Source organism: Etheostoma cragini, chromosome 7 (assembly GCF_013103735.1).
Source record: "Etheostoma cragini isolate CJK2018 chromosome 7, CSU_Ecrag_1.0, whole genome shotgun sequence".
Lineage (NCBI taxonomy): Eukaryota > Metazoa > Chordata > Actinopteri > Perciformes > Percidae > Etheostoma > Etheostoma cragini.
The window spans coordinates 21,868,532-21,896,111 of record NC_048413.1 but is presented as its reverse complement, the minus strand read 5'-3'; the positions used below and the strand labels follow the sequence as shown (position 1 = coordinate 21,896,111).

At 40.1% G+C, this 27,580-nt stretch overlaps 2 protein-coding genes across 4 annotated transcripts; one reads left to right on the top strand and one right to left on the bottom strand.

Annotated features, from left to right (window-relative positions):
- The first annotated feature begins 379 nt into the window (after nt 1–379).
- atp13a2 (ATPase cation transporting 13A2) lies at nt 380–19,709 on the top strand. 2 transcript variants are annotated; one of them, XM_034876538.1, is made up of 29 exons: nt 380–630; nt 6,231–6,307; nt 6,680–6,847; nt 7,245–7,303; nt 7,425–7,491; nt 7,569–7,648; nt 7,844–7,921; nt 8,009–8,078; nt 8,255–8,389; nt 8,485–8,551; nt 9,131–9,262; nt 10,380–10,541; nt 11,535–11,645; nt 11,813–11,859; nt 11,971–12,159; nt 12,257–12,463; nt 13,225–13,329; nt 14,081–14,234; nt 14,368–14,479; nt 14,606–14,730; nt 14,841–14,995; nt 15,573–15,665; nt 15,927–16,006; nt 16,243–16,395; nt 16,537–16,633; nt 16,907–17,130; nt 17,319–17,470; nt 18,511–18,680; nt 19,402–19,709. In XM_034876538.1, exons 1-29 carry the CDS (start codon nt 609–611, stop codon nt 19,567–19,569), a joined length of 3,459 nt encoding a protein of 1,152 aa, XP_034732429.1. In that variant the 5' UTR covers nt 380–608; the 3' UTR covers nt 19,570–19,709. The 2 variants fall into 2 exon arrangements, with proteins under 2 accessions (XP_034732429.1, XP_034732428.1); XM_034876537.1 differs by lacking the exon at nt 380–630 and adding an exon at nt 5,542–5,606.
- Nucleotides 19,710–23,320: 3,611 nt separating this feature from the next.
- On the bottom strand, nt 23,321–27,365 carry szrd1 (SUZ RNA binding domain containing 1). 2 transcript variants are annotated; one of them, XM_034876604.1, is made up of 4 exons: nt 27,023–27,357; nt 25,672–25,721; nt 24,904–25,173; nt 23,321–24,121 (listed from the first exon to the last, which is right to left on the bottom strand). In XM_034876604.1, the coding sequence occupies exons 1-4, from the start codon at nt 27,065–27,067 to the stop codon at nt 24,010–24,012; spliced, it is 477 nt and encodes a 158-aa protein (XP_034732495.1). In that variant the 5' UTR covers nt 27,068–27,357; the 3' UTR covers nt 23,321–24,009. The 2 variants fall into 2 exon arrangements, with proteins under 2 accessions (XP_034732495.1, XP_034732496.1); XM_034876605.1 differs by lacking the exon at nt 25,672–25,721 and having other exon boundaries at nt 27,023–27,365.
- Nucleotides 27,366–27,580: the final 215 nt, after the last annotated feature.

The window sequence follows — 27,580 nt, the reverse complement described above, 5'->3', positions numbered from 1 at the left end:
TTAGACTCATGGTCCATAAATAAAACTGCTAATTTATAGAATTCAAAGAAAAGATGTATTAAACATTTTATAATTATTTTGGCAAGGTTTCACATTCATAAATGTAACTTCAGCACTAAAAAAAATAATTTTATACTTCATCTCCATCAAGTTTTACTTAACATAAATCTGATTTCGGGCTCCAACAACAAGAAGGCAGTTCCTAAGTCAGCACTTTGCAAACGATGACCTACAAATAAAAATAGTTTTGGTTTTCTGTTAAGTTTCACACTCCTAAATGTGTAGGAGATTGGCAAATGCATTCAAATAAAACTGCTAATCATGACAAAATAAAACTATGAAATCGTATATATGGAGGAGCTGAGCAGAAACACGGTTCACAGTAAACGTTACTGTGACTGTTTAAGCAGGCTGGCAGTACGGCGTATTGGCTCGCTTGTGACTGTTTTGGACAACGCGACTTTCCGTACAAGGGTACAGTTTACAGCTGGATGATCATGGGATAGCTAGCTCGCTCAATTTTTATGGTTCTTGTCTGGTTAGAAGACAGTCTCATATTTAGGTTATGATGGTGTGAAAGGTAATGTGGAGGCTGTCATCTTGAGTGGATGATGGATAACGTTAGACATGGTAAGTGTGTTTGAATGCTGTTAACCAACTCTTCACTCCCAAGATCAGACTGAAGCTATACAGATGTTTGCTGACAGTTAGTCTCGTTTTGACAGACCCTTGCTCGCTACCGTTAACTGTAAGCTTAACACCAAAAAAGAACGGTTGTTTGTCAACAGCTAGCTAGCTACTAGCGGTAGCCATGGACACTAACGATACTCAACTTATTGTTGACAGGGTTAGCTAGCTAGTGAACTTGGGTAAATAATACTAATACATTTTATTTAAAGCGTTTTTCATGACACCCAAGGTCACTTCACAAACAAACAATCATCAAACATCGTTAAAAAGTATAGTCATCTCAAAAAAATAAATAAAAGAGTCAGTCCATAAGCCATTTTTGCAAGATATGTTTTGAGTCTATATTTAAAGCATAGACAGTTAAAGAAATGGACAAACAGACCCCGTTGTTCTGGACCATAGACAGTTAAAGAAATGGACCAACAGATCCCGTTGTTCTGGACGGAGACTAGTGAAGGAAAATAGAAGCACTTTTCCGGTGATGGCTATAGGCGTTACTTTTCTTTTTTTTCCCCTTTATTGCAAAAATAGGAAACAGAACACAAGAGTATACAAAATAACATATAAACATACATGAGGTAAACAGAATACAATGTAGCCAGGGGAAGCTTAAAGGACATTACTAAGACAAGGTGGACCAAATGTTACCGGTTTTAACTGCCTTCTTGTTGTTGGAGCCCGAAATCAGATTTATGTAAAGTAAAACTTCATGGAGATGAAGTATAACATTATTTATTTTTAGCGCTGAAGTTACATTTATGAATGTGAAACCTTGCCAAAATAATTATAACATTTTTAATACATCTTTTCTTTGAATTCTATAAAAGCAAAATACAACATTCTCCCACAATAAGGAAAAGTCTTTATAGATATGGTCAATGATGAATCTGCTGAGGTTTTGCCAAAATCTTCTGGTGTATGAACAATACCAAAAAAGGTACAAAACAGTTTCTGGGTGATCTTCACAGAAAGAACAGTTTGTATTGATGTCTCTTTTAAATTTTAGCATGTAATGATTTGCAGGGTAATATCTGAATTATTCTAAACGATACTTCTTTCACCTTGTCTACTATCAAGTATTTGTGAGGAATCATCCAAACCTTTTTCCAGTCAATGTCATTAACAAATCGGTTCCAATAAAATGTAACATTTGGAATAGAAACAATTTCTTTCTGAAATAAAGCACGGATGGTATTGTTGCGAGGAGGATTTTTCCAACTGGTGATTCAGCCACATCGGGGAGGGAGACAGAAGTAGGAGGAAGTCTAAAGTCTAAAGTATATCGGAAAATTATTGTGCCTTATGGATTGCGTCAAATACAGTTGTGAATTCTCTTGGCGTAACAGGAATGTTATATGTTGATAAAAACTCTCTGTAAGTGAAAAGTTGCCCCTCTCCATTAAATAGCTGATCTACCAGCAGAATCTGATTTCCCAATTCTCAAAAAAGAGTGATTTGTTTTTGTATAAAATATCTTATTCCAAATTAGGTATCTGTGAGGTGAGAAGTTATGCTTATAAATTAGACACCATGCTAAAAGGACCTGCTTGTGGAAAGTGGACAGTTTTACGGGGAGTTTGTTTACATTATAGTTACAGTTGAAAATAAAGCCCAGACAGCCAAAGCAAGAGAATATATAGTGGGGAATAACAATTCCACATCAAGACAGGGTTTTTAAGAAAGTACTTAGCCCAATTAATCTTAAAAGTATTATTTAGAGTATTGAAGTCCAAAAAGTTGAGCCCACCAGACTCATAATTATTAATGACAACACTTTTTGATATAATGGGTAAGATTTTTCCCAGATGAAGTCAAAAAGCATTCTATCAATATCTTTACAAATGTTACTGTTCAGGTGTAAATGGCTAGGCGTTACTGCGCAGCCTCCAACTCAACTTGATGACGTAGATGTGACGTGGACAACGTGTCTTTAAGTTGTAAGTCTTCTAGTAGCTGTGCCAAGAGAAATCTCAATCGTTCCTGTCAGCAGAGACGGAGAACGTAGCTATATGTAAGGAGATAACATAGGCACTGACTAATTACTGCTAACTAACATGCTAGTTAACGTCAGTAATTAAACCTAAATAGATAATGGAAGTCAAAACTGTCTGCGTGCTTCTCCTGACATTACGGTGATTTGTCGAGTATGCGACGGTAAGTGATAACGCATTCATTAGCCTATTTTTACAAAAAGGTCTGCTACAGAGCCATAACGTGAGACACGAGGTAATGGAGACTTTTATACATTGTTGTGTTTTTTTAGAAATAACAACTAATAAATAGAGTCTCGAAACGCTTTAGATGTGAAGTTATTCACTGTCAAAGTGACGCCAAAATGAATGGCAGTCAATGGTGTGCTAACGGCGGGTGATGGCTTGGTAGCATCAAAATGGCGCCACAAGGAGCTTCACTTAGAGAGGAGAGGCTTACCCCCTTGATTTAAAGTCAGTAATTGAGTAACTATGCCCAACCACCCGCAAACAGATGGGCTTACAGAGCGGTTCAATCAGACCCTCAAGCAAATGCTCCGTAAATTTGTGAATTAGACTGGATCTGACTGGGATCGCTAGCTTCCCTACCTCTTTGCATACAGGAAGGTACCTCAGGCTTCCACAGGTTTTTCCCCTTTTGAATTACTCTATGGTCATGAGGTGAGGGGTCCTTCAGCCTTATTGAGGGACACTTGGGAAGGAGATCAGGGGAGAGAAGGGACCATTAATGTAATCTGCTATGTTGGCCAGATAAGAGAGAAACTGCAGCAAATGGAGGAACTAGCCCAGACACACATGATGGAGGCCCAAAAGCACCAAAAAGCTTAGTATGACAAGTCAGCTTGACAGAGAGGCTTTCAACCTGGCCAGAAAGTCTTGGTTATGTTATGTGCTTCTAAAGGGATCCAAGGAGGAACACCATCCTGTGGCATATATCAATCAGAAACCTCTACCCTTAGAGGTCCGCTATTCAACAGTGGAAAAGGAGGCCTTGGCAGTCAAATGGGCCATGGAGCCTTTCAAGTAGTACCTGATGGGCAGAGGGTTTGCATTAGAGTCTGAGTAGGCGCAGCTTTATAGGGGAGGTCGCTAAATTGGACACTACCACTGCTTGTTATGTCCCGGGGGGGGGTAAATTATTCTCTCCTTAGATATTTTGGGGTTTGGATTTATATAATAATGAGTATTTTTTGTTGAATTAACTTTAAGTTAATGTGCATGTCTTTTGGAATATGTTTTTAGTTATTTGCAGTTTATGTAGTAGTGTTATTGTTAGTGTCTGCCTGTGTGTCAAAATTGGTCTGATCAGCCAATTTATAAGTTCCCTTTGTTTCTTTGGTAGGGGGTTAGTTGTGTTTTTGAGTCTCATGTTCAGAGCTTTAGTTACCGTCTGTTTATTTGACTTCTTTTAAGGGCTCAAAACTTTATCTTTGTTTTGATGTAGCTATTTTTGGGAAATAAAAACCCTTACTTTTGAACTTCCCTTGTGACTTCCTTGCTTAACTGCTTGGTCCCTCACACTCCCCAATTACAATGGAAGTGGGAGGAATTTCATTTGATGTCCTCACAGCTGTGACAAATGACATTCAAATTAGACAGCAGCATCTCTTTTGAGAACTTTTTTTAAATTTAGTTTTTATATAGAATCCTTCACAGACCTCAATCAGAGCCCAATCAATAAATTAGCCGTTATGGGCTTAAATATTCATCTTATTTGTAGGCTGATAAGTAACTTATCTCTCTGGCTTACTCTAAAGGTTCTGTAAGAGTCAGACTTGTCCACCAACCATGCTTTCAGTTTTGGCATTGCTTGTACTGTAGAAGAAGCTGATGTGGTCCTATTTGAGGTTAAGGTTGTCTTTTTTGTATTGTCAGCTCAGATGACTGCCGGGTGTCTGCTACTTGCGGATACTTGTTTCCTTTTTTCAAGATAGTAGAAACTTTTCGTGCAATGGTTTTGGTTGATGATCAAGCTGAAAGTCTGGGCTTTCTTTCAGTAATCTACAGCCAATCAGACAGAGCAGAATTAATAAAGTCATAGTTGTAGTGATATCCACTATGGCCTTGTTGGAAGTCCTCCTCTCCTCCAAATGTAGATGTCCATTTGAACAAAATTAGATATTGATGCCTAGGGGACAAAGGTCATATAAAATCTGAATTCCTATCTGTCAAGACATTTAGGTAAAGTATTGTGGGATTGGTTACTTGAAACCAGCTGTAATTTGGCTGTAACTGTGTAGCTTTGACACACAGCAAACCACAATGAATGACTTTAAACACAAGCCATTTGACACCTTTCACATGATTAGGCTACAATCATGTGCAGTATGACAAAACAGATGACACAATGAATACCCACTCAGTACAAGCACAACAAATAGGCCTAGGACACAAATAATATAACACTTGTTCTTGTGTCCTTCACAACCAACATACTATTATCACGAGGAGACTATTACCTTAGTGACTTGATGTTAAACTAATTGTTTAAATTTTGTTGATGTGTAGAATCTTTGATAAGACTGATGCATGTTGGTGCCAAGGAAGAGTAAAACCATCAGATGTATTGATGCCTTTCTTTATCCCAAAATATGACAATGTTGAGATGTCTGCCTTCCCTGTCAGGTTGCTGGTGGCGTCATATAAACAATAATATACTGACAACATATACATAACAAAACTGTTCATTTTTGTTTTTATGTAGACTATACAATCATGGAGCGTCCGTTTTTTTGGTGCAGCTCGTTGTGACATTGCAACAATATAGAATAAAAGCATCAAATGTCCTTCCTCTTTGTTTAGATATTTTTGGTCAGAAATGGCTTTGGGGGTTCGTGTATCAGAGTACTTAAAAAAACTGGTTAAACAAGTGAAGTAGTCCGATGCAGACGCTCGAGACACCGCACGCAGTTAAAAAAAAGGAAGGTAGGATACAACAGCGGCATTTGCTCACTCTAGTCTACAGTCCACATTTTTATAATTTCGGGAAAATATATAATATGTACGGTTTCGAGTTGGCGATGAGCTTCTTTTTTTTCTCAAATGTGTTTTAACACGAAATAAGTTTGTGTTGACTGTCCCCTTGTCGTCTTCGGATGCGGAAGCGAGCATCTGGTTAAACAAACCAATAACAACTTATGGTATTTTTTATTTAAGTTCCTCGGTAATTTTATACTCTTAATATGTAGACCTTACTACGAGTTCATAGCAAACGTTAGCCTGACAAGCCAGACCCGCACTAGCTGCAAATGATATTTGCTGCCGTTAGGGTGCTAGCTAGATTTCTAGGCTTAGCAAACATATGATAGGCTACTATGGCATTTCTAAAGAGGTGTTTCCGTCAAACTCAGTGTTTACTGGTTATAGTGACCTCCCACAATCAGTAGGCTACATGTCTTCCTAAGGTTTGAATGTTTGTATTGTATCCTATTGCAATTTGCCACATGAACTCGACTAGACCGCTGCAGAGGGTGTGTGTTGTGTACTTAGTCCAAACGTTGTGAGAGAGGAGTAGGATAGTTGTGTTAACAGTGCGTACCTGTTCTGTAGGTAGTGTGTTGGAGCCGCAGAGCGGACTCCCGTCACCCAGTCCACGAGACCCACTGCTCAGTCCGGACTCTCACATGGTAAGAATCTCCACTGATTCCATTTTATTAATTTGTTACTGCTATACCCACACTGGCCACAAGTGTGGTGTTTACACAGTCTTTGTTGACAGATAAGTCAGGTGAAAGTGGTACTGTGCTTAACTTGCTTAAACGTGGTATGAAATAAGGCACCTGTAGATGTAGAACTTAGAGATGTGCATGGTCTATATAATCTTGCTATATTTAACAGATACAGAGAAATCATTGGTTTTGAATATTTTCTTATCACACTTGTTGAAAGCCCCAGTGGCTGTTTATAATGTGAAATGGGTGCTGATAAACCAGCTGTAGGGAAATTAATCTTTGTTTGTTTGAATCTGAATGGACTGTCTGACGTCTTTGCTCCAACAGGATGTTCAGGGCTATAAGTGGGTGTGCTGGCGGTTGTGGATGTGTCGTCTGGCTGCCGTGCTGTCCTTGGGTATCCTCTTGATTGTGTTTCACTGGTACCCAAGGCTTGCTGTCCTTGCCCGCTGCTGCTCCTGCCCTCTGGCTTTGGCAGATGTTCTGCTCATAAGAGTGAGGAAATGAATTAATTTGTACTTAGATTTAAAAACCCACTTGACACTTGGCAATAATGCTTACTTTTCTCTTGGCATTGCAAGAAATGCATTTGACCTGCGTTTTACTTCTAGGCTTCTAGGTCTTTTTAATGAAACCTCCTGAACTAAAATGTCAATTTAAAAGCTTGATGTTCAAAATGCTTTTCCAAATTAACATACAACTAGCTACAGAATATTTATCGGTTCTGCCTCATGACATTCTGATCACCAAGCATTAATGTTAGTGTAAGATGGTAAAGAGGACCATGTCTGTGAGAGTATTCTGTGTTGTTCTCTGATTTACTGCATATCTTGGTTGGTCAAGTGCCTAGTTCCCAGCAGTCACAGATGTATCGGTGTCATCTTTCCTTCAGGACAGTTTTGGCCATCAGCATGTGGTGGAGGTCCTCACAGAGGAGATGGATAGCAGCAGGTCAGCTACATGTCTCTATCCTCTCGCAGTATTTCAACACATATCTGAAAAAACTGACAAAGTCAGATAAAATTAAAAAAAACTATATGTAGCCTCTAACTACTTGCTTTGTCTCTTTCAGTTTGGAAATGGTGGTAGAGCTCGAGGACAATGAATGGAGAGATACAGTTCAGCTGCACAAGGAGGAGGTAAGGAAGAAGTCGGCCAAATTATGTGCTGATTGATCTTTTTTTGCCAGGCTGAAAGTACCGTTATTGTGTTACAGAAAACACTGATGCGCTACTACCTGTTTAAAGGACTGCGGTACATCTGGCTGGGCAGGAAAGGAGCTTTCTGTCGTGTCAGGTGCTAAAACAAGAAAAAGAGGAACATAGCACTGAGTACTGAGCAGCTAGATTCATCCTGTTTATTTGTATTGAGACTGTTTTAGACGCTACTACTTTCTGCTTATACTCAGTTATGTTCTCAATATACAGCTAGAAAGTGAAATATTTCCTTTTCATTAACTATAATGTTGAAACTTTTCATCTTTATTTGCAGTGTCCTTAATGAGGATTGGACCTGCAATGACCTGTATGGGTTCCAAAAGGGCCTGAGTCACCTGGAGCAAAGCATCAGGTAGGAAAGGATGCATGCATGAAGAAAAGAAAGACTCTTTAATCTCAGAGGGCACTGCTGATTAATTAATGACGTGAATTCTTTCAGGAGACGCATGTATGGGCCAAACCTTATTGATGTGCAGGTGAAGTCTTACGTGAAACTGTTGTTTGAGGAGGTGAGATGGAAAAATCGGTCTTTCACGCTGCCTCAGATTAATTCTTCTTTTTTTTGTTTTGTTTTTTACTTTAAATGATGCTTTGGAATGTTTGAAGTGATAATTTGTTCCAAATCCAGGTGAAGTATCAAATTGAAATTTGTTAATTCTCTCTCTCTTTTGATCTTCCCATTTAGGTCCTCAACCCATTCTATATGTTCCAAGTGTTCAGCATCACCCTGTGGATTGTCGACAATTACTATTATTACGCCATTTGTATATTTATTATCTCCATTTTATCCATCAGTATCTCACTTTATGAGATCCGCAAGGTGAGCCTGTAGTGGGATACTCAATCTGATGAAAATCTATGTCCTTACCTTCGGAAATATTATTAAATAAACCCTTATTTGACCGTACTCCACAGCAAAGCGTCACTCTTCGCAACATGGCCCGGTTGGTCACGAATGTCACAATACGAAGAAACTCCGGAGGTATGATTTAGCAAATCTATACTTCTAATGTAAATTTCTTTATTTCTGTACTCAAATGGCCTCCAGTCTCTAAATCATCCCAGATCCCCTCAAATACTGAGGAATTTCTACTTATGCACCATTGAAAGTGTCCTTTATGGTGAACATCACTGCCCGGTATAGGAATGGCAGAGAACAGGACCCTGAGCCCTGCAGAGAGTGTTTTGTTTGTCTGAACATATTGTAGGCAGTGCCCCACCCTGCCAAAAGGATATTTACACCAAGGGCTGCAAGAAAAAAGACTAGAAGAATCATTAAAGATCCATACCACACTATTCTCCATGTTGAGGTCGGGAAAAATTAGTTTCTTCAAAATTCACCATTCTATGGGTAAACATCAGCGTCATAGTAGCAAGCCTTTAACTAGCTAAACCAGCTTACGGTTAGTTGTCCCCAGTTCCCACTTCTATGATAAGCAAGTAACCGTGAAGACTTTTAGGAAAGTTATGAAAGATAATTTTTCATTTTAAGTCAAGTCATTTTGCATTAAACCCTGAACTCTGTACAAAGACATTTATTCCTGGTTGTGTGTTTTCTCAGTGGAGGAATTTGTTAGCTCGGAGGAACTGGCCCCCGGCGACTGTCTAATCATCCCTCAGGAAGGTCTGCTGCTGCCCTGTGATGCTGCCCTGCTGGCTGGGGAGTGTCTTGTCAACGAGAGCATGCTCACAGGTGATTGACAAACAGCAACAATAATACAAGGCGGAGCGGAACTGTTTTCCAGTTTTTATGTAGGATTTAATTAAAAAATCTGGGGTCGTGTTACATTTCACAACTTTGAGGCTAATTAGAGTCACAAATTGGCCGTCAATAGTGATTTTCAAGATGACTGCACATTGACGCTAGTTCATCAAAGTGATTAACCTGTATACAACCTTGTGGTGGTGAGGATTCAAACCTTTTGATTTTTTGCCCCTCGGTGAATGTGGTATTGTAAAAAGTGAGATTCCCATGTCTTTTTTGATTAGAAAGCAGGTTGAGGGGCTATACAAATACTGTAAGTAGGTAAGCATAAAAAATGCTCAATCCACAGAGAAATGTACACAGCCCATATTCGGAAACTGTCTTTAAATGAGCCATCTGGACTTTTGTATGGTTTTGATGTCACATCGATACTATATACATTTAGAAAGTGCCCCTACTGTGCCCTTACAGTCATTCCCCAGCTGCAATGACGGTGCAAACCCTCATAACGCAGATGTGGAACACCCGATCAGAGCACACTGGGCCTTTTTTTTAAGGAGGGGGTCTTAAAGAGACAGGCGCTAAAATGGAGCCTTTCAGACATAGGGTGAATACAGGTATATTCAGACACAGTACGAGAAAACTAAAACTTTTTTTTAATAAGAAAGCGTATAAAATTGTTCTACTAGAAACCCAAAATACAAGTATGGACCTAAAAATGAGCATAATATGGGACCTTTTAACAAAAACTGAGGGGAAAAAATAAGAAAATATAGTAAATGTGGCACAAAAACCCTGGTTCCAGACCCCTCAGTAAAAACTAAAGTGAAACCAAATTTCAATTTAATATAATTTCCGGCTAAAACAAATAAGACTGCCTCCCATTTTCTAGTTCCATGTAGTTTTAGAGTGAATAATTGATTGGTACCAAAATCCAGTTTCTGTTCCTTAAAAACAATTCAGCATCAAGTTAAAAGTTTTTGCAAATGGCCACTCATTAAGTACGTGATGCCAACTTTTTTTTACAGTCTGTGCCTCCAGCGTGTTCTATATCTTCCAGTGAGGTGTCACTGTGTTCAGCTGTTCTCATCCTTCCTGTGTCCAGGTGAAAGTGTTCCAGTGCTAAAGACTCCACTGCTAGCTGGTATGGGGAGGTACAGCTCCGAGACTGAGCGTAGACACACCCTATTCTGTGGTACCCAGCTCATTCAGGCCAAAGGGGGAGGACCAGGAGGCAGCGGTGCTGTTGCTGTGGTCACAAGCACCGGTGAGTAGAGACACTGAGGATCTGAGTCTGTAACATTTTAGGAAGATGTTAAAAAAGAGTTAAAAGTTTAACCTGTGGAGTTCTGGACCTCTAGCTGTGAAGCAGTGTTATGAAGCAGTTTTTCTATAAGCAGGTACCCATTTTGTCTGTCTCACACATAAGGACGCACTTGCGCATATGTGACCACAGGATACACAAAACATAGTCCTGCCAATGGTGTCACACCATTCCACTGATCTACAAGTTTACGAAGTTACGATGGGACCTGCGTTACACACCACGCTATGCTGAAGTTAAAGGTCTCGTGACATGGTGCTTTTTGGATGTTTTTATATAGACCTTAGTGGTCCCCTAATACAATATCTAATACCATATCTGATTTCTATTTCCCAAAATTCCGCTACTGAAGCCAGAGCCACAATGAGCTTTCCTTAGTATGTGCTATTTCTGAGTCTGTAGCTTTTGAGGAAGAGAGAGGGGGGAGTAAGGTGGAGGCAGGTGTGGCTTGGACCAACTGCCACTTGGCTTGTTTGAAAGCAATGCTGTCCCTCACATGGGTGGGCCAAATTCTCTGGATGGGAAAAGCAGAGAAAGGGGAGGTAACCTTGCCCTTTGTAACCTCATAAGGAGCAAGATTCCAGATCAGCCCATCTGAATTTTCTCAAAGTTAGAGCTGGAAACCAAAGGCTCGGTTTACACTTATCGCTTTTTCTAGCCACTGGGGGACCATAGGCAGGCTGGGGGAACTCATATTAATGTTAAAAACCTCCATAAGTAAAATTTTCATGTCATGGGACCTTTAAGAAAAGAAAAGACTGCTTGCTAGCTAACATGAATCTAAACAATGTGAGTGTCAGTGTTTATGGGGGTCTGGAGATACACACAATATTTTGTATACAAGACATTTTGTTGTTGAAATGCCACAGGACAACTTTGAGATCTTATGTTTCTCTCCAAGTCAAGCCAGTTCTCCTGTTTATATCTCATCCTAAGGGTTTTTCACAGCCAAAGGTAACCTGGTCAGCTCCATTTTGTATCCTCAGCCAACCAACTTCCGCTTCTACCAAGATTCTGCTAAGTTCCTGCTCATCCTTGGTTTTGTTGGTAAGAGCTTTAACAGCTACCTGCCTAAGTTTGTGTCAAGATTGTATGAAGGAGTTAATGTTATCTGTATGTACAACTGAGTTACTCAAGGTTATTTATTTAAAGCCTTTTGTTTTTTACCTATAATTGAACATTAAAAAACTCCAGTATTTTTCATCTTGTTACAGCTTTTGTTGGCACCATTTACAGCTTTGTGGTCCTCTATAGATTGGGTGTAAGTGCAATCCACAATGCAAAGTCCATTTTTTCTCTGGCTTGTCTTTATTTGGCATGCCAACAATAAAGACAGTGATATCACTGACTTGTTCTGTGGGTGTGTATCCAGGCGACCTGGCTGGAGTTGGTGGTTATGAGCCTGGATGTTGTGACCATCGCAGTGCCTCCTGCCCTATCTGCAGCCATCACCACTGGCACTATCTATGCACAGCGCAGGCTGAAGAGCCAGGGCGTCTTCTGCATCAGTCCACCACGCATCAACATCTGTGGCAAGGTCTCACTCTTCTGCTTTGACAAGGTGAGGGGGATTCCATTAGCTAAAGTATTTATATGCAGAGAACAGCTGTGGCCACATGTTGAAATTGCCTTTCATCAGAGTACTTTTGTTTCTCCAGACAGGAACTCTTACGGAGGACGGTATGGATGTTTGGGGAGTGATGGAGGGGGGCCCTGCCGGTTTCTCAGAGCTGGTTCCGGATCCCAGACTCCTGCTCCCAGGTCCAATGCTCTCAGGGCTGGCCTGCTGTCACACTGTGACACTGTTGCGAGGACAGCCCCTCGGAGACCCTCTGGAACTCAAGATGGTCGAGTCCACTGGCTGGGTATAACACTATAAAGTTATTTTATAATTCAAGAGGTACTTTACTAGAACCGGGTAAAAACTCTTTTGTCATTAAAAGCTATAGTGCAGATGCAGACATGCAGATTTACCCAGCTCTGTTTGGATGGTTGGGACCATAAGAAAAAGTGCCTCTATTGATCTCGTCTTAAAGCTACGGGAGTAATGTGTCAGTAAGCTGGATTTGTACTGCGGTAATTTACCCAGCAAAGCGTTTGCAATACAAAGTTACATACAGATTTTATCCTTAAACAAATTGAAGTGCATTGAACCATTTCATATAAGTTACGATGACGTGTACGGAAGGTTGGGCTATATATTTCTAGCACTAAAAGGCAAAGCTTTGTTTTAACGAAAATAAAAACTTAAATTTGTTTTGAACTTAGGAGTTTTAGTTTATAGTAGGAGGATATCAGGCTCCAAGCTTGACTTGAAATTGTTGAAAGAATTTGTAAATACACCCAATATAGCAATTATTCTGTTGCCATCAGGTACACAATCATTGTAAAACATGACATCCACATTGGCAGTTTTCCCCTATCATTGTGAACCGATGTTGCGCTTTTCAAATTTTTTATTACATATCGTTTTCACACCAGGGATTGCAAGAACCACTTTTTGTTTTAACGTTCCTAAAGCAAATGCAGAGCCATTCTCCCATGCATAACATATTATCTCACTGTGAACATCTTTTATAAAATGTTAATCTAAATCAGTATCTTTACATTGTGTATTTTTTCCCAGACACTCCAGGAGCCAGAAGGAGACGGAAATGTGCTGGATGCAGAGTTTGGAGGCCACAGCATTTTGGCTGTTTTGAGACCGCCTACTCAACAGCCTCAAGGAGCTGTGAGTGTCCCTACCATCACTTTCTTATTGGTCTATATCTATGACGTTCCATTTTCGGGATTTCTCCAATGCCACCTGAATTTCCGCTAGATGTCACTCTTTTCAGCCAGATGTCCATTACCCTCGGCTTTCTTGGTGATGTAATTCTAAAATACAGTTGATTTACGAGGACTATGGTTAACTGCTTCTCAGATCTCTGCAGGGTAAATCCAGACAGCTAGCTAGACTATCTTTCCAATCAGAGTTTTCTGTTGCACGACTAAAACAGCCTTTGGACGTACACGTTTTACCAAAACACGTTTCTTCCTGAGGCTTTTTTGCAGAGGCGCTGTTACTCCGTCCGGCGCCCAAGATGATTGTGATTGGTTTAAAGAAATGCCAATAAACCAGAGCACATTTTCTCCTATCCCGAATTGCTGTGTGGACTAGCCAGACCCTCTTTTACAGTGCTGTGGAAGAAGGTCTGGCAAAGCAAAACCACTCTCATAAGGATTGTTCAGTAGACCTTTCACGTCAAATCCCCTTAACTGCTTTTGTACAGCTATTGATCTTTCCATTACTTAAATTTCATTTTAGATTTTGACATTGTGGCAAATGCATGTAATTGTAAACTGAATTAAATTCTAATTAGGTGAACACCAGTTGGTACATCAGCATTCAGCACTAAGGCCCTTCCACTTCTTAGTCAGTATCGGTCTAGAGTTTTCAGTTATGCATAACTGATTTATTTTATGTTTCATTTGGCTGTCAGACAAGCGAGGCGGTGGCCATTGTTCAGAGGTTTCCCTTCTCCTCGGCACTGCAGAGGATGAGTGTGGTGACGGTGGCCCGCGGCGGACGCTCGGCTCTCGCATTCATGAAAGGATCCCCAGAAATGGTGGCTAGCCTCTGCCGTGCAGAAACTGGTCAGTAACTTATTGTGTATATATACAACTATAGTGCAGGATTTCTTTTGTGATTTTGGATTGAAATTCATTTTGCATTGTGTCTACTCTTTTATATTACATTCATACTAAACAGGATACTTTATGTTAACAGTCCCGGGGCAGTTCTCCAGCAAACTGCAAAGTTTCTCCAGTGAAGGTCTCCGAGTTCTTGCACTTGCCTATAAACCAGTAGACAGGAACACTGACTTAAGCACCATTGAACGGTGAAAACCCAGTCCATATTTCTGGCTTGCCTGTGGCTCCAAAGCTCCTTCAAAATTTATTTTTCTACACCTGAAGTGTGTTGTAAATCCAGTCAAACTGAAATGCAGCTGTTTGTCTTTCCACAGAGGGGAGGTAGAGAAAGACATGCAGTTCTTGGGCTTGATGATGATGAAGAATCTGGTGAAGCCAGAGAGTGCCCAGGTTATTAAGATGCTGAGAGCGGCACAACTTCGCAGTGTCATGGTCACTGGTGAGAGATATCTTGCACTTTTTTTTTATTATCATTAAAGCCTTATTATTGCAGGCATCTTAAATGCCATCAATATCCTGTTAATTCCAGTTTTGTCTTTCTTGACATAGGGGACAACATTTTAACAGCAGTAAGTGTAGCAAAAAGCTGTGGGATGGTAGGATTTGATGACAAGGTGATATTCGTCAATGCAACCCCCCACACTGCCCAGTCCATACCCACTCTGAGGTTCAGCCTGGAAGACAGAGGGCAGGTCATCACTCAGGTTGGTCCTGCTCATACAGGCCGCAGTTCAAGGACTGCTCGTCAGTCTGGTTAAAGGTGCCGTAAGCAATGCTAATCCAAAACACTTTTTGTCAAATGCAGCGAATATTGCCTCACGGTCACCTAGTTAATACACAGCTGTCGCTTTGTAAATGGATAACAGACAGAAAGGAGTGCAAGAGCCACAAAACATTTGACAACAGGCGGCAACAGTTGATGGAAGAGGGGAGACAGCATGTGAATGTGCCGGCCGGCCAGTAGTGATTTATCCATTAATCTGGGGGGTAGAGCTTCTGAAGGGGGGGCGGGTTGTTATTTGTTTGCCAGTTGAGTTAAAATATCAACAATCTTTGCGCAGCATTGCTTACTGCACCGTTTAAGTCTCCCTTGTTCTCTCTGAGAATAGATCTTTAACCGATGTATGGGATAACTACTTAATCATGGTTCTGTCAATCCTGATTAAGTAGTTATCAGGATAGCACCCACAATGAGCACAATCATTACCTACTTCAATTATTTTTTTTTAAACAGGGAGGATCAATTTTGGCTGCTGTTATAATTTTCTTTTCTCCTCTCAGGGCCTGTACCAAGGTGGTTTTGACTATCACTTGGCTATTAATGGCAAGTCCTTTGCTGCCCTTTGTGATCACTTCCCTGAGTATTTGCCAAAGGTAATGTATGCTCTGTTATCCCAGCCGGAATGTTCTACTATATCCCCCTAGTCTGCCAATCAAATGACACATGCATACAACAACTAGGGGACTTGTGACAGGCACAATGATTTAACAAAATTATAATTTGGTTCGAACTGAAGCATTAGACTGTCAGCCTGTATTTCAATCAACATTTTCCTTTTTTAATAACGAAGATGATGATTATACAATTAAGATGGGATCAATTGTTTTTCAACTTTTGACATGCTGTCATCGTAGGTTTTGCTGCGAACCACAGTGTTTGCACGCATGGCTCCTGACCAGAAAACCCAGCTAGTGAAGAAGTTGCAGAAACTTAAGTAAGTTCAGACAAAAAAGGCTTGAGTTTTCAGTTATGCATAAATGACACTAACTTTATAAAGTATAAAGGATACTGACTCTCAATAGCAGTCAATCATCTATTTGTGGAATCCACATAAAATGTTGCATCTGAAGTTAAGGGCTTCCCCGAGTTGCATGAAACATGTCTAATATTTGACATTGTAATCATTTATATAATTAAACAACCTGACTTAAATAATACTCTCTACCACAGCTACAAGGTGGGCATGTGTGGGGACGGGGCCAACGATTGCGGGGCCCTTAGAGCTGCTGATGTTGGGGTTTCTCTGTCTGAAGCCGAGGCTTCAGTTGCATCACCTTTCACTTCCAAGACTCAAAACATCAGCTGTGTGCCACTGCTTATCAGGTGAGAAAGTAGGAGGCATTGAGTTAGAATAGCGGGGTAAATATGGATGACGTCTGTTGAAAACAGATCAAACCAGTAATGTTCGTGGTAGCGTACCGGCAGCAGAAAAAAATAACTCATTTTTTCTCCTTGTCTGTACAGAGAGGGCCGGTGTTCTCTGGTCACCTCCTTCAGTCTCTTTAGATACATGGCCATTTACAGCCTCATTCAGTTCTGCTCTGTCCTCACCCTCTACACAGTGAGTAGCAGTGGAGCTCATTACACTCTCACTTTCAAAAGTTCATCATATTGTTGCCATTCATTTGTATATCTGTCAAATCCATTCTTATTAAATTAAAAAAAAAAAAAGATGAGAAGAATTGTAAAAGTAACAATTTCATGTATTTTAATCCAAAGCCATTTGTTTGCACCTCAATCAGCTGTCAACATGTCACACTGACACTCTAAACACACGCCATACCGCTCACCAAAGCAGCTTAGAATTAAACGTGACTTCTTGATGTGTGTCCAGATGAGGACGAGGTTGTCCGACTCGCAGTTCTTGGTTTGTGACTTTTTTCTGGTGACAACACTGGCCATTGTGATGGGGAGAGGAGGCCCCAGTGACGAGCTGGACCCCTCCAGACCCTCAGCCAGTCTGCTGTCCGTGCCTGTGCTGGGCAGCCTCTTCATCCACACCTGCATGATTGTTCTGGGCCAGCTGGCTGCGCTCTTCATCACCACCTCACAGGACTGGTCAGTAAAAAGACACACATTCAAAGAGCTTTCATTCCAATTTCCTAAAGAAAGATGTTATATTTCTCTGTTTTTACATTCACTGAACAAAATCCAATATCTCAGATTTGGAAAAGGATAAACCATCACATTTACACTTGATGCACTTTGATATATCTCACTTTGATATATATATATTTTTTTTAAAGGTACATTCCAATCAATTCAACAAGTATTGGCGCAGCCAATCTCCCAAACATGGAGGACACCAGTGTGTTTGCCTTGTCAGGTTTCCAGTACATCATCATGGCTGTGGTGGTCACCAAGGGATACCCTCACAAGAAACCCTTTTACTACAATAGTGAGTCATCAGAAATGTACAAGGATGACAATTTGGGGATGGAGGGGTGATGCATACAGACTCATGCTGTCAAATGACTCGTTTTTTTTTAACTTCTTTATTACTTCTGCCAATGAGGTTATATTTCATTTTACAGTTTGGGGAATTTCGTCGTTCTTTTCTAGCTTTTTGCTTGCAGGTTTCTCTATAGAGCTCCCCCTACAGCTCCGTAATAGATATTTGGAAGCTCCTATGTTTACTTGTGTCTGACTCTTTGCTTGGTCCGTCCGCAGTTTTTTCTTTCTCTGTTCCTCAGATAATGCTTTCCGAAGTTTCTGCATCTTTTTTGCCGGCTCAGCCATAACGATAGTGTGAAAAAGTCTATCACTACCTTGTTCTTATAACCAGCCGGTTCCTGAATGGGGGCGTGTAGGCCTATGTGTGCAGTGCCATGAAGCAATTTGTTACAACTTGAGACCTAATATCATGCGATACTTCCTGATGCTAAAGTTAAAGAGTTAAAGAGCCCACAAAAAAGTTATAAAACCATTCCAATGACTCCAAAGCTGTTCAGTTAAGGTAAATTTAGCTAAAAAAAAAAAAAGCATAGTATAGCTTCCCCTTTAATTTGTCAGCAGGATTATGGAAAACTTGGAGGAAGGGTCTAGAACAGGCTAAGGAAGAACCCACTGCATTTTGGTGTGGATCCTAATGGGGAGGCCTTCTAGTTAAATATAACCGTAGCAGCATTGCCTAAACGTTAAAGCCACTAAGAGGCTGCATCCGATGTAGCACAATAGAGTAATAACTCTCCCACTTCTGCTCATTGCCTTCGATGGTATTTATTTTTTTCTCACTGAAAACGGTTTTCTGGGTGTTACCTAAAATAATCCATAATGGTCCATAAATCTTCATACAAGCAAACATTTCACACACTCATCACATGCGGTTTTGTGCTCCTCCACCACAGGACAAAGGTGACACCAACTTTGCTTCAACAATATTACAAGTGAAACATATTTCACCCTAAACTCAGGTGTTTTTTCTTCTTATTTTACCAGGGATTTTCCTCTGTCTACTATTGATCCTCTTTGCCCTGATGACTTGGCTGATGTTGAATCCTGGGCCTCTCCTGAAAATACTTGACCTGTACGACTTCTTTGATATGAATTTCAAAATGCTGCTCATCGCTCTGGCTGCTCTTAACTTCCTCATTTGTTTTTTTGTGGAGGTGAGTGATGGCATTATACTTTGATATTCCCTGTTCAGACAAATATTAATGCAACATTGCTGTTTCAATCATTAGCTCCAACATTAACCAGATGAGACGCATGACAGTCTATGGATATCATTGATAACTTATACCCCAAACATAATCTATCTTGAGTTCATGTCAGTTAATATTGACATCAATGGTGACATGTTTTAATTGTGGAAAAGCTATAAAAATGTCCATAGTAACTTCTTCATGCTCATGTACAAGCGTGCACAACAACCCTAAAAAATTTGACCCTTTACACTTCCCCTACCTCCACTTCCTGCTGAAGCTGTTGTTATTGTTGACTTGATAAGCGCTTGTCATGTATGATTACAGCCATCTTGGATCTCATACATTTATGTGTTGGTGGGGATTAGTTGACCACTTTAATAACCAGCATACACAATACTGGGTGGAAGCAGGCTTCATGCTAACACAACGCACAACATATAACTTTCTATTCTACAAAGACAGGAATGTCAGCTAGCAAAGCACATCATTTAGTGTTGGCTCACTGTCATGGCTCACTGGGACAGTTGGATAGACCTTGGCTGCTAGTCAAAGGTCTGCTCTTAAAAAAGGCATGAGGTTTCATCATTAATAGTTAACCACTCCAAATGGACAACCTGTTTAAGCTTGGTATATTGCTTAAAAGCTCTTGTTAACTGTACTGTTGCTGTTTTTTTTCCCCCAGGTACTGATCGATTTGGGTATGCTGAACTGTCTTCGTTTGCTGCGTGGCAGACGTGAATCCAAGAAACAGTATAAACGTCTGAACATCCTTCTGTCTGAATCCCCCTCATGGCCGCCCCTTAATCAAACGCTGTCAGCCAGAGATTACACAGTAATCCAATTTAGCTAGCACCTGCTTGCCCCTCTGTTGGACACTGTCATAACCCAATCCAAAAGATGCTGTGAAGGAGTTACATCCCCAACTTGATCAACAATACAAAGTTATGTTTACCTTTTATTAATAAAAAACTATTTTTATAAAATAAACTACTTGTTTGTTTTGAAAGATGTTGTGATTTAATAGTGTAGTCCTGGGAGTGTTAAAGGACCATATTGCACTTATTAGCCAATTAATTTAACCAGATTACAAAAGCATTTTCTCTCGATCTGACCTGACGCATATAGCTTAGGTTGGATTTGTCCAGGTTTTGATTTGTATGCCTTTTCTCCAATATAGTATTAATTAATATGTGGTGCTCAAAGCTTCAAATATTTAAATGTTCGGCCGCAACATTTTCGCCAATAGTTGCCATGGATAATCTACAGCTCTCGCTAGGGTTGGGTACCAAAGCGCATGCCGATGTAAACGGTCAGGATTGTTTGGCAGCAGCCTGGAACGTGTCATGCCATCCCGAGCTTCTATTTTTCAAAATAAAAGCTCGCATCTGAAATAAAATACTTTAAACAATATCTCTGTTACTTTTCAAAGTAAAAGCTCGCGTCAGCTATCATGAATAAAATACTTGAAATATCTCGTAGGTTTTTTTAACACTTAAAATTAAATGTCCGTCTATAAAATAAATGCAGATTATGAGTGAAGTGTGAAAACCGTTTACAATATAAAAATAAACAGGAGTCTTGGGAAGAATTTAACATGTTTATTTTAGTGCAGATCCTTGTTATCCCTTCTCTAGAAATCCTGTCGTTAGTTAACATGAGGGACACATTAACATCCAACTATATGTATGGCTAAAATCAGGGGTGTAGTGGGAAAAAAAGAGGTGGGTAAACTATAAATTCTGTGATCAGGTGGACCAAGGCCTACCGCTGTATCCTGATGACATTGCTGTAGTCATTTATCACTGGTTGTTCCCTCATGGCTCAATCAGCATTCAGTTCATACATTAATCGAAGTTCTTGCTAAAAAGACCCAAGAAGGATTATATGGTTGAAAACTATAAAGTTTACTAAATGATAAAACAGAGACAACAAGAATATGTGTAAATTATTCACATTTAACAATCTGGAATCAAATACCTTTTTACTTGTGTCTTAAAAAGAATTACTCAAACCAATGAATCGATTGTCAAAATAGTTGGTGATTACAATTTATTAAAAACCCCATTGATATTCTCCATATGAATTTAGATTATCAGCTATAATGTATAAATCATCCGAGTTAGACTGACCCAGTTTCTGCTCCTGATGAAGCTAGAAGTCTGTATGATATCCACCTTGTAACATTATAAGAAAAACAATTATCCACTATCCTACGTATAAAAACTACATTACCCAAAATCATTAGCGTAACAGCAACGTTTCTGATTGGTACAACTCGCTGTTACCATAGAAACGTTTACAGTACCCGCGATGTTCTTAATATTCTAAGCCCCCAGAGTCGACTTTAAGGCAGCGCTGCAAACGTGACTTCAAGGCACTCAACTACCGCTCAATCCTAATACCTTCCAGGCAGCGCTGCCAATCTCTTGCGGTGTTTGGGGTATATTCCCCCAACGTCGCCTTTCAGGCACCCCAAACACCGCAAGAGATTGGTCAACACTGACAGTAACGCAGCGCAATATGATAGACTTCTTCTTAGGTTTAACAACCTATGAAACTAATAATGAACAATATGAAACTAAAACACATGCTTAATTTAGAATGGCTTTGTGACGATAGGATATTCAGAGGTGGATAAACGCACTTTGGAGGTGGTTATAACCATTTCCATTTCCGAATATTGAGAGGTGCATTAACGGTGTTTACGTGCGTTTAGCCTCCACTAGCCTACATCACTTTTTTGTGCCTGACTTTACATAACATTACATTAGGCTAACATTTGGATTACACACCGTTAAAATTCTGACAATAACGTCAAAGAGTGTGAAGTGTGACTGTATTTCACTGTAGTAGATTCCAACACCTGGACGCAACAGTCTGGTCTGCCGCGCAACAGCTGCTGTTGTCGGAATTTAACACAACGGTACACAGGTAGCCTCGTGGTGCATTCAAAGTTCTTGTAAAATACCCTTTTCCCATCTTGTGTTTGTTTTTGTCTTTCAACCGCATTTTACTGGTAAAATAAGTTATTGTTATAAGTTAGTTATTACACTATTATTACATCTTTCATAATGCTGATGGTTGTTTAGTAGGCCTACTCTTAATTTTCTTTTTAATTGGCTCACGCACCGGCACCGTTTTAAAAGTATTGTTTTATGTATCGGGAAAAACCCAAACACCCAACCCTAGCGCTTGCAGTGATAAGTGTTCATTGGAAGTACGTCTAACCGAATAATGTTCCTGTTCAACTTCAAATGCATGTATAAGCATCCCCTTTGGACAAAAGTGCCTGCTAATTGAATGTTAAGTATTAAAATGAATAACAAAATGAAAGACAATATTTTGCAAATCGTTTTTATTTAATCAGTATTCCCAGGCAGTTTGTGTTCCCACTCAGCTCAGCTAAAACCGTCTTGCCTCCTTTTCTGCTGCTTTATTTTCTAAACTAAAATCTTTTGCCAGTATTGTGTATTCTCACATGGATATTTTCAGTTTCTTGAGCTACAGTTACAACCAGGAAGTAAAGATGTGATACAGGAGGCACAAGCTGAATTCAGCCATTAGAAGAACATTTCTATTGATGATGTGCACCACTGAATATGGCTTTATTGAGATCCCTTCTCTGTTTGAACAATTAAAGAACATCTATTGGGCACAATGGTCCTGGTCATACAGGTGGCCACTACCGCTCTGGATCACAGATAGCAGCGTCTCCATGTTCCATTTCAGCACGGTGATGTTAAAAAAAAGACATTCATTCTTGGGACGTAGACATTGTTTCAGGTAAATTTCACTGTATAGCACTGCTTCTAACAAAGTGCCAGCTCTAGCTTTAAATACGGACATTTGTTGCTTGAGCAATCAAACCCGCTGGAAAAATACAATCTTAGTTCATTTCATTCATTCAGTCTCGTTCACTTGCACCTGAGTTCCTGCGTACTGTGCGTCAGTGAAGGAGATGAGGAAACGAGCACGCCGCTGACAAGCTGGAGATATGACGAAGAGGCATACAGCAGAAAAATTCTTTTCCTCGTCTGCCCCTCCCTTGAGTTGCTGCCAAAACCACCTTCAAATAATGACTACTGAATTAACCGATATACTGTATATACACACACACACAGGTTGATTTTACAATGGGATTTTGGTTCATTTCAATTAAAATACTGCTGACATCTCAAAGGCAGAAAAAAAAACAGACCTAAATCCACAATCACCTTTTTGTTTGTCTTTGTTTCTTGATTTAACTTTTAAATACAAATAATGTAAGAGTCCACAGAAGATCGCTTAAAAGCCTTATTAAAAAACAGAAGACAAAAAGTAAACAGAACTTGTCGGATATACAACTTGACACGTGACCCTTTCTCTCAGTTTTTAAAAAGAAATGGCGATTTACATACTAGGGGTGCGCAGATAATGGTAACAGCCCAGTTACCGGGTAGGTACCAGTTAAGTGTGCAGCTTTAGTGGTGAGTTAACAGTTGGGGACATGACACCACAAGGTGCTGTGCACGGTGTGGGTGTTTAAACTGTAAGGACAAACCAAAACATAGTGACGTGAGGCTATTTTATCACTAATAGAAATGTGAAATCTTCCTATTTCATAAACACTGTAAATATAGTTTGTAAAAAAATGTCACTATTAAATACTGTTTTCATGAACAGGTTCTTGGTGGTGTATGAATATTGTAAAGTATATTTATCTGTACTCCGTAGATATCAGATCATCCCTACTATAGACAACGACGAGCAAGAAAAACAAAAAGACAAAAATGTTATGAGCCAACATCTGAAAATAAAACGTGAAAAAACAAGTAAAAAAGGTGTGAGAAGTGATGTCTGGTATTATTGCTGAGGAGAAGCTTCTGCCTTAGTTCCAGCTCATGTTATTTTGCGATGGCCTGTCACTTCCCCTTCTCTCTGCCATCCTTAGTTTAAGTCTTTGCTTCTGGCTTGCTAGCGTCCTGAGACGAAGCCGCTGGAGGAGAGAGATGGTGCCGTAGGGCGTCTTTTAAAGGGATCATCACAGTGAGTCCTGAAGATGTTCATAATCACAGTGTCAAACAGACCGGAGTGGGGAGAGAGGACAGCACATTTCCATCTCGCTTCCTCCTGGAGTTCCTTGCTCCCCGACCCTGCTAGTGGGGAGAGTTGAGCAGCAGCGTGGCTGTACTCCCGGCCCATCCGATATAATGGAACTGAAGGAGGTTTTAAGAATACAGTGCTGTATTTGCTCTCTGGTGGCCCTTGATCTGTCTCTCCCCTCAAAGGCTGGGCGGCCTCCACGACCCACTTATCTGTGCTGTCGGAACCCCTGGGTGCCATCTGGGCCGGCTGGCTGCCGGACCGTTTGATTGTTTGATCGGGTGTCTTCTGAAGGCAATGTAGCGTTATTACGCCCTGCCCTGGCAGAAAAAGGGGAAAGAGGAATAAATTACAGACCGCAGCCTTTTACACATGCCAGCTGCTGGACATCCACGACTCCTAACTCGTTTCAGCAGCATTCTTGTTGTCAACGGATGTCTTTCTCTTGAACTATTCTGATTACAGGATCCCTGATCTCCACACATGCTTTTAGTTATAGTGTTCCCTCTAAGTTTTAGTGCTTCAAAACTTCCATTTTAGCTTTTTGTTTGGACGTCAGTAAGGCTCATCACAACCTTACTGACATGGATTCTGCAATTTAGATGGAAGTGGTCTTGTGTTTCGTGGCCACTGCCTGAGTCATCGTTCTGAGTGTTGGCTTGTGTTGGTACCATTATGTTTTGTTAAAAGTTTATTTATAGTGTTTACATTTTTTTTTAAATAAATGCCCTTTTTTCCTATGTAGTTCAAGACTGTAGTCTAAAAGTAATATAGACGTTTTAAGAAAGGTTAAACATTCTTAAATCAAATTAAATTGTGTGCAAAATGAGAAACATTGTTTTGGAATAAGAGTAATAGATGACACTACGCTTTGGTGACAAACACATACATAGACACAATTCTGGAATCAAGGTTTATGGAATGACCATAAAATAATGCTTGTTCATTTGCTGTCCTCTTTAAATTGGATACTTAGCTCACACAAAAAAAAAAAAAAAGTCTTTAGCACAATGTGGAATATACCAATTCCCAGAGCCCTTCAGCAAGGTGTTGTTAGCCTGTGGGTAAAACCACTAAACTGTCAACATTTGTGGATTATTACCTATCAGTGTTGGGTTTGTCCTGAGCTGTCTCCTCTGGGCAGGCGCTGCCCAGTATTCTCTTCCTGGCCTCTGCGTATTCTGCTTCACGCTGGGCCAGAGACTTGACCTGTGGTGTAGGCCTATTGTGATTCAAGGGTGATCCCAATGACCCGTTACTTGTAGGCCGCTTCAAAATGCGTATCTGAGGTGGGGGTGCTGCTGGTAGAGAGTCGTCCTGTATCACCATGGTTGTCTTCAATGGAGATTGCGAGGAATTATTACTGGACTCCCTAGAAGCAGCCCAACAGAACACAGTCCACCCACAATTAGTAATATGACAGACAGGAAGAGGCAATGAAGCAAGAGAAGCAATGCCAATAATAGCTAGATGACACATCCATCGCCAAAAGACTTAGAACATAAATCCAAAAACATTTATTACGTATTTAGATTCTCCCTGCTTCATCAGCAAAGTAACATACTAGGTCAAATAGGTTTACAAATATTTTCTGAATTAACCTCATTTAAAAAAATAAAAAGACTTAAATAATTACTCACAAAAATAGATAAAGTGAATTGAATTTGTGAATCCCTAAAAATAAATTGTCTCTTGTAGGTCACCTGTAAGATGAGCTGAGAGTGGCTCTTAAGAATCAGTAAAAAAAAAGTCTTGGGTTATGTCCAGGTTTGTACTTTTACAGATGAGCAAGACACATAGCAAAACAGCATTGTTTTGAATCCTTTTAAAAAGTCACAAATATGGGCCATGTATTTTTCTAAGACCTTACTTTTCTTTCTGGCTGATCCTTAGCTTCTCCTCTAATTGTTTTTCCATTTCCTGCGGGGGGAAAAATAGTGCAAACATATATTCATGTAAACAAACATGGACTAATTGAATTTGAGCAGAAAGAACAGTGCAGCCGGTAGTAACCAAGTTGGAGAGTGGATGTAAAGCAGGATACAATTACAAGCTATTTATACATGTGTAGGACAGCTGCCAAGTCATAACAGAAAGTACTCAACTAGCAACATTGGCCGGCTGATGTTGCAAGCGAAAATGGTTATTTGAGGTTTGACGTGGTGCATTTTGTGCAGACTAACCCCATGAAGACATCTTAAAAAAGATGTGTAACTTTAAACTGACAAGCTGCTGACGTTAACTCCTTCTCATAGCCATGTTCAGGACGTCACACGCTAGCTATAGTAGTCTACCGAACTACCGCGAGAAGAGCTGATTTCAGCTAAATGCTGGCAACTTTCCGGTTTTTGCCACATTGCTAACTGACGTTAGCTCGTCCCCAGGCCACTATGGCCAGTTTAATTTACTTTACAACATGGCCGAAATTGTTGTCCCACAACAACCAACTACTTGGCCTTGTAAACTGCAGGAAATTACCAATTCATTAAGGCAAGCTGACATTAGTATGTAGAATACCACACTCCATTACAAACGTGCTAAACGATCATGTGATCGTTGCTGTACACATTTAGCTAAATAATTTGTTCAATCTTTGTAAGATCTGAATCGATCTAGCAAAGTTACTTATCTCACTTTGACCTGATCCACACTGCTGCTAACTTGAATCATGTTGTCAAGTGTTATAAAATGTAACGTTAACGTTATGCCGAGGTGACTACGAGACTACGTAAGCTCGCGGATGGGTCTTCTGTCTTGTACGAGGTGTGTACATTTGCCATTAAGTGAGCCAACATTCAATTAACACGTTTTCCGTGTTAGCCATTAAATAAATAGCTAGCTTAGCATTAGCCCCTGTCAACCAAACAAACATTTCACCAGGAACTCTTTAGCTCGCGTCATGTAACTAAAGAGTCATTAGCTAGTACTTAGAACAATTTATGTTATTTAATGCGAAATTAGTTAGCAATAGTAAAATTGGCTAGTAAGTTGGTGAAGTCTCATTAAGCCTTTCTCACTCGCTAGCTAGCTAACGCTACTTGACGTTAGCGCGTCAAGTTTCTTAAAGCTAACGCTAGCTTTAGCCACATTGTTGGCCCGTGGGAGTCGGTAACACAGAACAACGTTGTGAGAACTTCTAAAAGCAACCCTGTGAATCTAGAGTAGCTAACAAAAGGATATCAGCCTTTAGCTGAATGTATATTAAGCCTTTCATTATTTACCCCACTATCAGCAGCTTCCCAACTTTCCGCGACCTCCTCATCCATGTTTCATTTTGCTCAGACACGCTGTAGAGGTGGTGGACGTCCTGGGCTCCTTCAGATCCGCCTCTCGACTGTCCACAGGCTTTGACATCACACTGACGGATTTCCCCTCCGCATAATACCGCTCTACAAAGACAAATAAAAATGGGCTAAAAGTGGCTAACAATGTTTCAGTGAAGTGACAATAAATAACCCCCTAATTGTGTGAGAAAAAGTAAAAGACGTTTTTCCTGTTTGCTCCAAACATGCTACAGGTATGTTAACTGTGGTTCTTAGTGACTGCTTCCTTATTTGCTGGGGCCCTCCCACATATGTGACAATCAACGATGATAGACAGACCGATAGATAATACAGTAGATTATACAAATTATAAATTGAAACTATTGTATCTATCAATTGAAATAATCTGGGAAATATTAACAGGATGTAGTTTACGAATACACATACGTAGAAAATTAAATTTGTTTAAATTATTTCCTTTTTTAATGGGCTACCCTGAACCTCCATACAGGTTAA

What these genes read in the sequence shown, in the direction of transcription:
- atp13a2 (XM_034876537.1), top strand. Translation starts at nt 5,564, where the DNA reads ATGCAGACGCTCGAGACACCGCACGCAGTTAAAAAAAAGGAAG. An exon ending in TCAGTCCGGACTCTCACATG is followed by an intron (nt 6,308 to 6,679) that starts GTAAGAATCTCC and finishes TTGCTCCAACAG; the next exon opens with GATGTTCAGGGCTATAAGTG. An exon ending in CCTCTGCCGTGCAGAAACTG is followed by an intron (nt 14,235 to 14,367) that starts GTCAGTAACTTA and finishes TTATGTTAACAG; the next exon opens with TCCCGGGGCAGTTCTCCAGC.
- szrd1 (XM_034876604.1), bottom strand. Translation starts at nt 27,067, where the DNA reads ATGGATGAGGAGGTCGCGGAAAGTTGGGAAGCTGCTGATAGTGGG. An exon ending in GGGAAGCTGCTGATAGTGGG is followed by an intron (nt 25,722 to 27,022) that starts GTAAATAATGAA and finishes TTCCCCCCGCAG; the next exon opens with GAAATGGAAAAACAATTAGA. An exon ending in GACAAACCCAACACTGATAG is followed by an intron (nt 24,122 to 24,903) that starts GTAATAATCCAC and finishes TTTTTCTGCCAG; the next exon opens with GGCAGGGCGTAATAACGCTA.